Source organism: Manihot esculenta, chromosome 11 (genome assembly GCF_001659605.2).
Source record: "Manihot esculenta cultivar AM560-2 chromosome 11, M.esculenta_v8, whole genome shotgun sequence".
Taxonomy (NCBI): Eukaryota; Viridiplantae; Streptophyta; class Magnoliopsida; order Malpighiales; family Euphorbiaceae; genus Manihot; species Manihot esculenta.
Genome location: NC_035171.2, coordinates 12,873,819 through 12,886,747, shown reverse-complemented (window position 1 = coordinate 12,886,747; position 12,929 = coordinate 12,873,819). Strand labels below are relative to the sequence as shown.

Sequence of the window (12,929 nt, the reverse complement as noted above, 5' to 3'; positions counted from 1 at the left end):
ATTTTATTTTTAAAATTTTAATTTAATTTTTAATTAAATTTTATTTTATTTAAAATTTTAAATTAAGTGATTTCAAAACGACGTCGTTTTGACAATTTAAGGAACAATCTAACCTAATTTCTAATCCTAATCCCTGATATCTATTAGGGGTGAGCATTCGGTCGGTTCGGTTCAAAATCGAACCGAAAATCGAAATTTTAGTGTTTATAAAAATTGAACCGAACCGATTTTGATCAGAAATCAAATCGAACCGAACCGGTCTGATTCAGTTCGATTCGGTTCGGTTTGATCGGTTTCGATTTTTAATAATTTTTTTATTTTTTACACTTTATTTTTAGTATTTTAAAATTTAATTAAAATATTTTAATCTTCATATGATTTAATTTCTCTATATTATTGAAAAAACATATTATTATCATTAATCCGTTCGGTTCGGTTTTTTTATTTTTTTTTTTATGAAAACCGAACCGAACCGAAATAATTAAAATTTTTAAAATTAAAAATCGAACCGAACCAAAATGTATAAAAAACCGAACCAAATTTTCAAATCAATTCGGTTCGATCGGTTTTTTCGATTTGAACCGAATTCTGCTCACCCCTAATATCTAATACCTAATTAATCCCTAATCCCTAATAAAATTAACCTTAATTCCTAATAACTAATCTATAATCTCTTACCCTAATTCCTAATTAATCCCTAATTCCTAACAAAATTAATCGTAATCTCTAATCCTAATCCCTCATTCCTAATCCCTAATCACTAATAACTAACCCTAATCCCTCTTCTATTTTCCCATTTTGCTCGAGTCAAACTTCCCTCTCTCCGTCCGCGCCTCTCTCCCCCGATTCCCTTCCCAATCAACGCCTCTCTCCCCCACTTCACTGAAGAGTGCCGGCAGCCCAGTCGGCAGCGGCGACGTCTCCTATCTCCACCCAGTCGACGACGGCGAAATCTCCTTTGACTGGAACTCTCTTCAGGTTTGCTCAGTTTTTGTCTCTGTCTTCTCTTTACTCAGTTTCTCCTCTATTATCTGTTTATGGCTTCTCCTCAATTTTCATTTGTTTATTTATTTCAAACTTTTTTAATTTTTCGCTTTCTTTTCTTATTTTCCCCCTCTTTGTTTGTTCGGTGGGGTTTTAGCTTAGGATGCAATTTTGGGAATTTTCGGGTGAAGGAGGTTTAAGTGAGTAGTCCTATATAGATCTGTGAAACTTGTCTTTGCTTTTTCGTAGCTGAAACAATTCTTGATGCTAGCAATCACATTGAGAGAATTTTCAAATAGTTCAATAAGTGGGTCACCTAATCAGTATTATTTCATTTTTTTTGCATGATGCAACCATGGAACTCCACATTAATATTGGTATCTCATGGCTGTTTGGAAGTGAACTTAATTACTTGCAGTATTTATAATTTCTTTTTAAAATTTTCATTCTACATATTTTTTTTATTCATCATAAGACAATGGATATTAGTAATAGGTGAGTTCTGCATCAGTCAAAATGGTAAATTTTTCTGTTTTGCTATTCTAACTGCTTTGCAATCTCAGACTTCATAAGTCAGTCAACTACCTTGGCTGTATAGATTTGCTTGTGCATTGTTTCTCTCTTTTTGTTGGACCAGCTTATGATTGCGTATCAAGGGTCACAATTTGTATGTATTTGTGTTGAAGAACTGGTCTCAAATAAAGCTAAATGGTGAACAGGATCCATATGAATGACTCCAACTAGTTTGGGATAAAGGCTTAGTTGTTGTTGTTGGATCTAGAACACTTCTCTTGATTTTGCTAAGCTTGTGTACAAGATTGTTAATTCGTGGCATGTTACTAATACCTTGCAACTTGCCACTTATTATTGTTTTGACTTGTATCTTTACCTTTAGGCTGCATCTGGGACTAAGGGTGGTTCAAGTGGTTCCCCAGTGATTGATTGGCAAGGCAGGGCTGTGGCCTTGAATGCTGGCAGCAAGTCTTCTAGTGCTTCTGCATTTTTCTTACCTTTAGAACGAGTGAGTGTCTTTATTATTAATGTTTTAATTTTGTTTGCTTAACCTCTATGAATGCTTTGATTATTAAATGCTTAGCATTTTAAGTTTGGATATTATCCTCTCTCCCATAAAAGTGTGAAAGGATGGATTCTCAATCTCACAATTGACTATGAGTTTTGGCTTATTAGTTATCAGCATTTTCATTTACTATTTGGGTTGTTTGCTTTAATTGCTTTAAATTGGCCTTACTGTATAGAGTTTTGTGCTTTTATAAATTTGCTCCCTCTCAATTAATTCTCATTGTCCCCACTTAGCCATTTAAATTGCCACCACCATTTACAGTTAGTGATTTATTCTAAGTTTTTATTTTTAGGCATATGTAATTATTTCTATTTATATAAATCTCAAGTACTTCTCTGTCTCCACTTTGTGGAGTGAGTGATTTATTCATAATTTTATTTATATGCATATGTGATTTTTTTTATTTATACAAATATTTATGTGTGTTTTGTGCATTGTCTGCACTGACCAAAATTTTCAGGATCTACCACTGACTTCCCATATTAGGTCCATGTGTCATTTTTCGTGTAAATCCATTTATCTGGATTTTAGTTTCAGTATTTATTGGAATGAGCAGAGTGCACAAGAAAGCTAGCTCTGTCATTCGTTCTGGAATTTATTGGATGAGCAGAGTGCACAAGAAAGCTAGCTCTGCAATTAGTTCTGGAAAGATGAGAATTAACAAGAGATTGTGGAGCATGAATAGATTAAGTTGTATTATTTAATTAAGACATGGGAATTTACAAGAAAGCTAGCTCTGTGACCTCTGTCATTACTTCTCTCAGCCTTGTACAAGTTGCTAGAGAGGTAGGAAGCTGTAGTCAATTTTGCACAGATATTAGCAGCCAACTCTGACAATCCTTGGCCAATGGGTCTTTCATTCTTCTTAATTTCAGATTGATTTATATAGCTGAACTATTTCCCTTTTATCTTCTATGCTGTTGCGTTAGATTGAGAGTTAAGTACATCAATTTTTTATGATGGCAATGGGCAGTCAGGTGTCTTAGGACCATCTTATGTGCAATTTGCTTATGTTTAGTTCAGATTGTAACTTTGGCATGTCAAGTACCAAAGAAGGAAGTTAAATAAATTATGAACTTGAAGGCTTTGGGCATGGGCATTCATGTCTTCCTTGTTATCAAAGGATATTTCAAGTTTCTAACACATATTTCAAATTTGAATATGTCCTACTGTTGATACTTTTCACTTTTGATACGGATCATTAAAACCAGCGTGAGCATTATTCCCATGGTGCTATAGCACATGCTTAAACAATTTGGCAGTATGTTCATATTCTTTTTAGGTTTGAAGAATTTAGGCTATAGAGGTTGACAAAGTGGCTCGCTCTTTATCAATAAATAGGCCTTAAAAACCTTTTTTTAATGTCTTATATATGTTTGTTCCCAGGATGTAGACTTAGGTCATGTTTGCATTGAGTTTTATGGTCAAAGGAGTGTTTTTTCAGGAAAAGAATTATTTTAATTGTTGTTTTGATGGATATCAGCTATTTAATGCATTCTAATGGCAAAGACAGTGGATCATCTTTTATTGCATTGCACACTTGGTTATCTTTCTTCAGTATCAATCTGATGTTATTTCATTGTTATTTTCTTTAGTATTCCTGTGATGAAAACATATAAAAAAAATATTTTTTAATCAATTTTTAATATTCTCTAGCTAATATATGTAAGGAAGTTCTTTTCTCAATAGTATTGCCAACCCTTAGGACATTTTTGATAAGCTCCTACTGATTCAAATTGCTGAAATTTTCTGGTAGCACTGAAATTATATAGAGTCAGTAATATTTTTAGTTTAAATATTAATAATAAAATATATTAAATATTAATATATAAAATACATATTAATATTTAGATAAAATAAAATTATACGGTTAATTAATTTATCATGCAATTAAATTAATTAATCAATTTATTTCTCTTTGATAAATTATACTGTTAATTAATTTATTTCTCTTTTATAAAATATGATAATTATCTATAATTGATTTTAGTAATTTGTATAGTTATAAAACAATATTATTATGAGCCATTTAAGTTGATAGAGGTTCTTGAAGTAGAGTACCCGGCTTTACCTATGAAGCGGACAGTTCTATTCCACTGTGAATGGTTTGATCCTACCCCAAATGTTGGAGTGAAAATTCATTTAATGTATAATATTGTGGATGTAAATCAAAGAAGGAGATTTCATAAGTATGAGCCATTTGTTTTGGCTAGCCAGGCACAACAAGTTTATTACATTCCTTATCCTTCTTTAAGACGAGCAAGGTCTGATTAGCAATCTGTGATAAAAATTAAAGTCAGGCCAGTGATTGAATTACCAAATGTTGTTGTACCTTCGACAGCGTCAACAAAAGATGCATATCAAGAAGATACTGTAACTTTGCAACCTTTAGTCTTAAATGAAGAAGGATTACCTGAGACATTAAATGATCCAGCGGGTGGTGAAGTGTTGATTTCGGAATTAGTTGAAGAAGAAGAAGAAGATGAAACATATCATTATTCAACTTCAGACAATGATGAATATTACTTAGATTAGTCAACTCTAAGCTGTATAGTAAACTTTTTTGCTTTAATTATCTTTTTTATTATTGTTGATTATTTTTACTTTTACAACATACTAATCTCCTGTTGGATTTTTTTTGTGCAGATATGGCCAGGGGTAAAGGTAAAGAAGATGCACGTAATGTTGATCGTGGTGTTTTAACGGGTACAGGTAGAGGCCGAGGCCGAGGTGATCCAGAAATTGTTCATGGTCAAGGCATTATAACCACTGCACCTTCTTCAGTTGACTTTAGAGCCCCAACACTTACTCCAACAACCCCTGTATCATACTCAGCCCCTGCAGCCCCTCCACTTGCTCCAGTTGCCCCCATTGCCCCAACTTCTTCAAGTTCTATTCCGGGATCGAGTTGTTATGATTCTCACAAGTATGATTTTTATATCTAGGTGATTCTCATAAGGAAATTGGTTATGATTCTCAGTTGTGTGATTGATTTTGAGTTGTTGATTGATCTTGAGTTGTGTGATTGATTTTCAGTTGCAAGTATGATTGTGATATCTAGGTGATTCTCACAAGGAAATTGTTTATGATTCTCAGTTGTGTAATTGATTTTTCTATTATGATATCTTGCAAGTATTGTAAATGTGATATCTTGCAGGTATTATAATTGTCATATCTTTTATGTCTTAGCATTTTTCCTTACTTTAGTATTCAAATTGAACAGTTATTATGTGATTTTGTAGGAAAATTATCTGAAGCTAAAAGAACAATATTCAAGCCAGTATGTGGGATCAGATCATGTGGAAGGAGATGGAGGAACTATTAATGAGGATCAATTGTTCATTACTGCAGCAGGAGGATGGCAAGGAAGTCGAGTTTATGGTTTAGGTAGTGCTGCCTCTTCTGCTTTCTCTCAAACAGGAACTGGGGGAACATCAACAAATGTTCCATCATCCCAATCACCAGAATGGAAGAAGGAAATTGAAGCAAAGTTTGAAGAGAAGTATAATAGTTTGCAAAAACTTGTAGAAGACCAAAATCAGGTGATAGCTCAAATGCGTGAAGAATTACAGACAACGAAGATGGGACAACAGTCTTCCTCATTGATGCCATCATCGTCTGATATTCCTCCAGCTCGTAGATCCCTTGGTGATTCACATATGGATTAGCATGATGTCATTTCTCATGTACTTAAACACTTATATATTATGATATGAATTTGAAACTATTTGGATCCATTATATATTTTGAGATATTTTAAGTTTCTTAGTATTGAACTATAGTAATGTTTTGAACTTTTAGATTGCAGAATCATGAAATGAAAATTATGTGTATATATTGTCTTTGATGTTTTATGTATTGGAATGTGTGTGTACATATTGATATTATAGCAGGTTTATGAATTAATCTCAAAAATAATATGAATCAGATTTAAATGCATTTATTAGTGACTAATCAGCCACAAAAATAAATTAAATAATAAATATTTTTTTAATTTTACTATTAATTTCCGATGAAATAGCGACGAAATAGCGACTAATTGCTTCTCTGATGCGATCAAATAGCGACTAAATAGCGACCAAATTAGCGACCAAAATAGCGACCATTTAACGACCAAAATTTAACGACCAATTTACTTCCACACAGCGACCAAATGCTCTTCCCTGATGCGATCAAATAGCGACTAAATAGCGACCAAATTAGCGACCAAAATAGCGACCATTTAACGACCAAAATTTAACGACCAATTTACTTCCACTCAGCGACCAAATGCTCTTCTCTGAGGCGATCAAATAGCAACCAAATAGCGACCAAATTAGCGACCAACACAAAGACCATTTAATGACCAAAATTTAACGACCAATTTACTTTCACACAGCGACCAAATGCTCTTCTCTGAGGCGACCAAATAACAACGAAATAGCGACCAAATTAGCGACCAAAACAGCGACCATTCAGCGACTAAAATTTAACGACAAAATAGCGACCATTTAGCGACTAATATTTCTAATACCTAATTAGCCACGACACCAAATTAGCGACCAAAAAATGGTCGCTAATTGGTCGCTATTTTAGCGACCAATTTCCAGATTGTCGCAAAAAATTTAGCGACTGGCCAAACACCGACCATTTCATTTTGGTCGCTAAATAGTCGCTATTTCATAATAGCGACCAAAATTTTGGTCGCTAAATCACTGTTTTTTTGTAGTGTACAGGTTATAGGAAGTAAATATGTTAATATAGAAAGTAAATATTGATAGATGTGTTAGTTGCTTAATCTTAGAGATTGTATGATCATAAGCTTGATTTCATTTTCTTTATATAGTCTCTCATCTCTTGTGTATAAATATATTGTAATCTCTATTATAATAGATAGCAAATATTACCTTTTTATAGAATGGAATGGGGTTATGTCATACATATTTTACTTTAAATGGGATTTCGGGATGATTGGGTCAGCCTTATTTTGAATTATTTATCCACAGTTCAATATGATTTTGCAAAATGAAAGGTTCAGTTATTCCTAGTCGGAGACTCTGCCAGGGTGACCCATTATCACTATATATCTTTATACTTTGTGCAGAGAGCCTTTCGATCTTAATTCAAGCAGCAGTAGAAGATGGCTTACTACATGGAAGTAGGATTTCTAGAGGTGGCTCTATTATTTCATACTTGTTTCTCATAGACGATAGCCTTGTTTTTATTAATGCAACAATTCAGGAGGCCGAAACTTTGAAGGTTATTTTAGCTTAATATGAAGAAGCTTCAAGTGAGATGTTCAATTTTTAATAAGTCATCGATTACTTTTTTAAGGAATACCCCATAAAATATTTGGAAGGCTATTTGTGAAAGTCTTGAGGTGGTGGAAAAAGATTCATTGGGTTCTTATTTGGGAATGCCTTCTCACATAGGAAGGAGCAAGAAAGAGGTGTTTGCTTATGTGAAAGACAAGGTTTAGAAGAAACTTGATTCTTGGAAGTGAAGGCCATTATCATGAGCAGGTAAAGAAGTCTTGTTGAAGACGGTTCTCTAGGCAATTCCTAACTATGCTATGAGCTTGTTTTTGCTTTCAAAGACTCTCTACTAAGAGATAGAATGGGTAATGTCAGCATTTTGGTGAAGGTAATGGACAGAATTATGAGAAAGGAACTCGATGGATGATATTGGATAGGATGGCTTGTGATAAAACGATTAGCAGCCTTGGTTTCAAATAATTTCGGGAGTTTAATATGGCTCTTTTGAGGAAACAAGGGTGGAACTTAATCACTAAACCTGATGCTCTAATTACACAAGCTTTGGAGGCCAAATATTTTCCTGTTACATCATATTTGGAGGCATTTCTTAGTTCTAATCCGAGTTACCTTTGGCGTGGTTTTTGGGAAGTGAATAATCTAGTTAAATAAATAATATATTGAAGTGTGGGTAAAGGTGACAATATCTTGATTTGGGATTCTCCTTGGCTGCCACAACACGATAATTCCTTTGTTTTCCTTGTCTCAGATTTAATATGTAATCGTGGTTGGAACTTGCATAATATTAATTCCTTGTTTAATGAGGTGGATTGAAGTAAAATTTTAGCCATTCCTTTGAGCATAGCTTCAATAGCAGATAGGTTGTGTTGGATGCATGAAGAAAAGGGCTCTTATTCTGTGAAGAGTGCTTATGTGTGTTTACTCTAGAACTTGGGTCCTCCTTCACCTACTCCGGTTACTGTTTGGAAGAAGATATGGAGGTGCAAGGTCTCGCCTAAGGTCTGTAATATGGTTTGGAGAGCTCTTTCAAATCTGTTACCATGTCGTGCTATTCTTTAGACTCGACATGTGCCGGTTACTGATTTCTGTCCCTTTTGTATTTCGAGTAGTGAAACAGTTCTGCACTTAATACTTTACTGTCCCTTTGCAAATGAAGTTTGGTGGAAATCAAGTAGTAGCAGGCAGTTTTCGATGGTGAACAATTTGTTAGAATAGTTTTCGCAAGTCTTTGTTATAATAACGGATTCATAAGAGTGTATAATGGTAATGACAGTTTGGACGATCTGGACAAATCAAAACTTGCTGGTTTGGGAGAATAAAATTAAAACTCATGCCCAGATTGTTCTCATGGCTTCACGGTTCTATGAGGAGTGGAGTAAAGACAATTTTAAGCCATAGCTGGAGAGTCGACAAAGACAGAATTCTAGTGCTTGGGCTCCTCCAACAAGGGCTCTAAAAATCAATGTTGACACCTCCATTGGTTCAAGTACAGGTTATATGGGTATTGGTACAATTGTTTTGCAATTGTGATGGTCATTTTGTTGTTGAGAAGGCTCGGAGACATGTTGATTTTTGTAGCGCAAAAGCAATGAAAGCTGTAATAATTCGAGAAGTATTTAGTTGGATAAAGAGTGAGGTTGGTATCATGTGATTATTAGGACGTCCAATTGGTGATTCAAGCTATCGATTCATGTTTCTAATTTTTTTAATAAAAAGCATTTTTCTAAAAAAAATTAAGACTATAATTAAATTGAAAAGTATGGTATTAATTAAGATAAAAACTGAAAATAAAATAAATTAAATATTTTAAATATACATATGTATATTTTGTTTATCATCAAATACATTAAACAATTATAAAATGTTATGATATTAGATAAATTCGTCCAATATAGATAATATTATTGTTTATTCAATAGCGAAAATCTTTCTCCTCCGGGCATAAGTATAATCAAAATTAATCCACGGTCTACTTTCGGATGCAATGTAAATTGACCAATTTTTTTTAAAGCTTTAAACAATAAAAAATATAAAAAAATTATTCTTCCGAAACATAAATAAAGCTAAATAATAAAAAGAATTAATTTTTATATATTAATTTTAAAAAACTATATTAAAAAATTCTTAAAAAATTTCATTAACTAATTTATTTATTAATTTTAATCATTAAACATTATAAAAAAAAGTGTAAAATACTATCATCAAAAAAGACTAATTAATATATATTTTACGATACTAAAAAATTAATTAATAAATTTTTTAAATTTTATAAATTAAATAGTAAAATATTTAATAATAAAAATTAATAAAATAATTATTGATTTTTTAAAAATTTCTAATACGTTTAATATCAATTAATAGGTTTTATAATAAAAAACTAAATAATAAATTTACCAATAATAAACACTCATTTAAAAGTCGTTTTTCTCATAAAGTTTATATTTATTTCAAGAAAAATAATTTATATGTAATAAAATTTTCAATGAAAATAATTTTTTAGTAAAGCAATATATTTATTATCATTTAGTTTGACAACATCAGCAAATCTAAAAAGTATTTTATTGAAAAAATATTTTTTTATAAAATATATGGAATCATAATAATATAAGTTTAGGAAAGTCATTACGTATCACATTAATCAATTCACTTTTAAATTTCTTAAATTTAAGGAAATGTTAAAAAATATTTTTTAGAAAAATAATTTTTTGATATTTAAGAAATTCAAAAAAGTAGCTAATAAAAATATTTATTTTTAATATCGTAATTAAATAGTAAAAAATAAATTATGTTCCAAAGATATTTTTTCTTTAAAAAAAATTATTTGCAAAATATTATTGCACAAAATCTTAAATCAAATCTTCAACTCTTCCTTTCTTAAAAAAGACAAAAAAAAAAAAAAAGAAAAAAAAAAAGAACGAGTTTGGGCTAGGCAAATGGGCTGGATCAGCATGACCGAATGCAGAGTGAATAGTTAATATAGAAACGCCACCGTTTTGTCGTTCTAAATCCAACAAACCCTAGTACCCCAGTCTTGCACTCGGTAGATATATCAGATACTAAAGCCTCCACAGCTGCAGCACTGCTTCTCTCTGAGTCTTCTCGTTGCTCATAGCTCTGTAGCTGATCGGATCCAATGGTATGTCTCAGATCTATATTTCCCCTGACATATGAAAAATTAGGAATTTTGATTAATGGGTATTTGTTTTGTAGGCGCCAAAGAAGGATAAGGCTCCACCACCGTCATCGAAGCCGGCGAAGTCTGGAGGAGGGAAGCAGAAGAAGAAGAAGTGGAGCAAAGGAAAGCAAAAGGAGAAGGTTAACAACATGGTCTTGTTCGATCAAGCCACCTATGATAAGCTTCTCTCCGAAGCCCCCAAGTACAAGCTCATCACACCCTCTATCCTCTCCGATCGTTTAAGGGTAATCTTTTTCTTCTTTTAACTCTCTTTTGTTTAATACACCCATTTGCCTTGCAGTTATTGATATCTTAGGAGAATGATAGCAACCCAGTTATGGTATGGGATGTATTTAATGAGCTTATGATTTTGTAGTTTGATTGTTCGAGCATGGTTCTGAACTGTTACAGAGTGCTCTGTGTATGAAAATATCAATGTTTTGACACTTGTGAATGTGGTCAAGAGATGAGATTAGTATAATAATCTTTGTCCCCGATTGAAGTTGTGTAATTGTATTATACATGTCGATTGAATTAATCTAGCGTTCAGCTTAAATGTTTTTATTCATGGCAATTGAATTAGTACAATAACATTTTTGTTTCTTTTGTTCCTTGTTTTTGTTTTATAATCAATATTATGTTTTATTAACCTTTTTTTGGCATATGGCTTAGTATGACTCGATGTCAAGACCTCCCTAATACCACTGAGCTAAAGATCATTGACTATTTTACTTCTAAATTCAAACTTTCATGTCTGGACTGTTCTACATGTATTTTCCTTTTTCTGGTTAAGTGGATAGTGTGAAATATATTGGGTTGCATTTGTATGGATAGTTATCTGAAGTGAAGAATTTATGATTGATTTGTTTTTCTTTATTCTAGTAGAGTAGATTCACTGAATTAGACCAGATTCTTAAATATGCTATACAAATAGTTTGGATGTGAATTTTGAATACTTATTATAGATATGTTTTTGTGTGCAATCTTTAGATTTTGGTTTTAAAAATTTTTCTTTTCTTTCTCCTTTCCTCTGTCAATAAGCTCTTAATTAGAGATTTTAGCTAAAAGCTCCAGTGAATTCTTAGATCCAATCCTGCTATCTAAATGCATTTATGGTGGCCTTGTTCTACTTCAACATCTTAGATGTGCAACCAACTCTTTTCTTTTCACAGACCTTGGTAAAACAACATTGACTTGGACGTCCAAATTAAAAATAGTATACTGTTTTTGAATGGCCATTGTTTCCTTTCTTACATAAATGTTTTTCGCAATGTGGGTAATGCTTTCAAATGCCAAGTAATTCTAGATGCACTTGTTTCTCATTTAATTTTTATATGCATCTACAGATTAATGGATCGCTTGCAAGGAGGGCTATCAGAGAACTGATGGCAAGAGGTTTGATCAGGATGGTCTCTGCCCATGCCAGCCAGCAGATCTACACTAGGGCAACAAACACCTAGATGTCATATTTGTGTTGGTATCTTTTAGTTTTGTAGTCTGTTTTTCTTTTTGGCTAAAGCTTGACTGGTTTTGCATTTCTTTTTAAGAGATTTCCATGCATGAGTTACAATCTTAGACCATTGTCAGTTGTGTTTGAAGAAGGTTTATTTGGATTTCTTGATATGCTGGATTAAGCTTTTGTACCTTTTGAGTAGTTTGCTATAAACAGCTCTTTGGTTTTTCAATTTGTGGTATTGTACTTGGTGATACTGCCTGCCTTTTTGCATTTAGTCGAATGGGTATAAGGGCCTGAAGGGCCTGAAGCTGGGCAAAGGATTAGACACTCCAAATGTACCACCTCGAAGGCCGATGTTTTGGTCTCCATCAGTTAACGGTAACATATTGTTGGTGGGTTTTGACTTTGATCTGTCATGTATCTACTAAACGGTACATGAGGAAAAGCATATTTGTTGGACACCTTATAAGATGGTAGTGATGAATGGTTTGTTGGAAGCTGTTATTTGGAGGATTAAGTTCGAAATAACAGGTGCTTGTGATGGGAATATCCTGAATCGTCTCAGAAAGATTTAGCAGCATATTTGAATATTGATTGTTGTTTCTTCAGTATGAATTTACTGATGCCCTTAAAACATGCAGCAAACTAGGAATTTGTTGAATATTCATCGTTGATTCTTCAATATGATTTTACGGACGCATTTGGAACAGAGACTAGGAATTTGTTTCCAATGTTAGCATAACCTGGATGCCAGCTAAGAGTGCACGGTTTTCATTCTTTAAAAAATTAAATTGGTTCTTACCCCACGATTACTTCGATTTTGTGAGCATAATTTTTTATAATATTAATTAATATACTTTTATGTACTAATGTTTTTTAAAAATATTGTATTATATTATGTTATGCAAAATTATGTGTTATTATTGTTTTATACTTATTTTCTCTCAATAACATTAGTTATTTTATCATTCTTAATTATAA

The 12,929-nt window shown here is 32.5% G+C and overlaps 1 protein-coding gene across 1 annotated transcript; it reads left to right on the top strand.

Moving 5' to 3' along the window:
• Positions 1-10,327: 10,327 nt before the first annotated feature.
• Positions 10,328-12,177, top strand: LOC110625441 (40S ribosomal protein S25-2). Its single transcript, XM_021771030.2, has 3 exons — positions 10,328-10,453; positions 10,528-10,737; positions 11,839-12,177. The coding sequence occupies exons 1-3, from the start codon at positions 10,451-10,453 to the stop codon at positions 11,950-11,952; spliced, it is 327 nt and encodes a 108-aa protein (XP_021626722.1). The 5' UTR covers positions 10,328-10,450; the 3' UTR covers positions 11,953-12,177.
• The last annotated feature ends 752 nt before the right edge of the window (positions 12,178-12,929 follow it).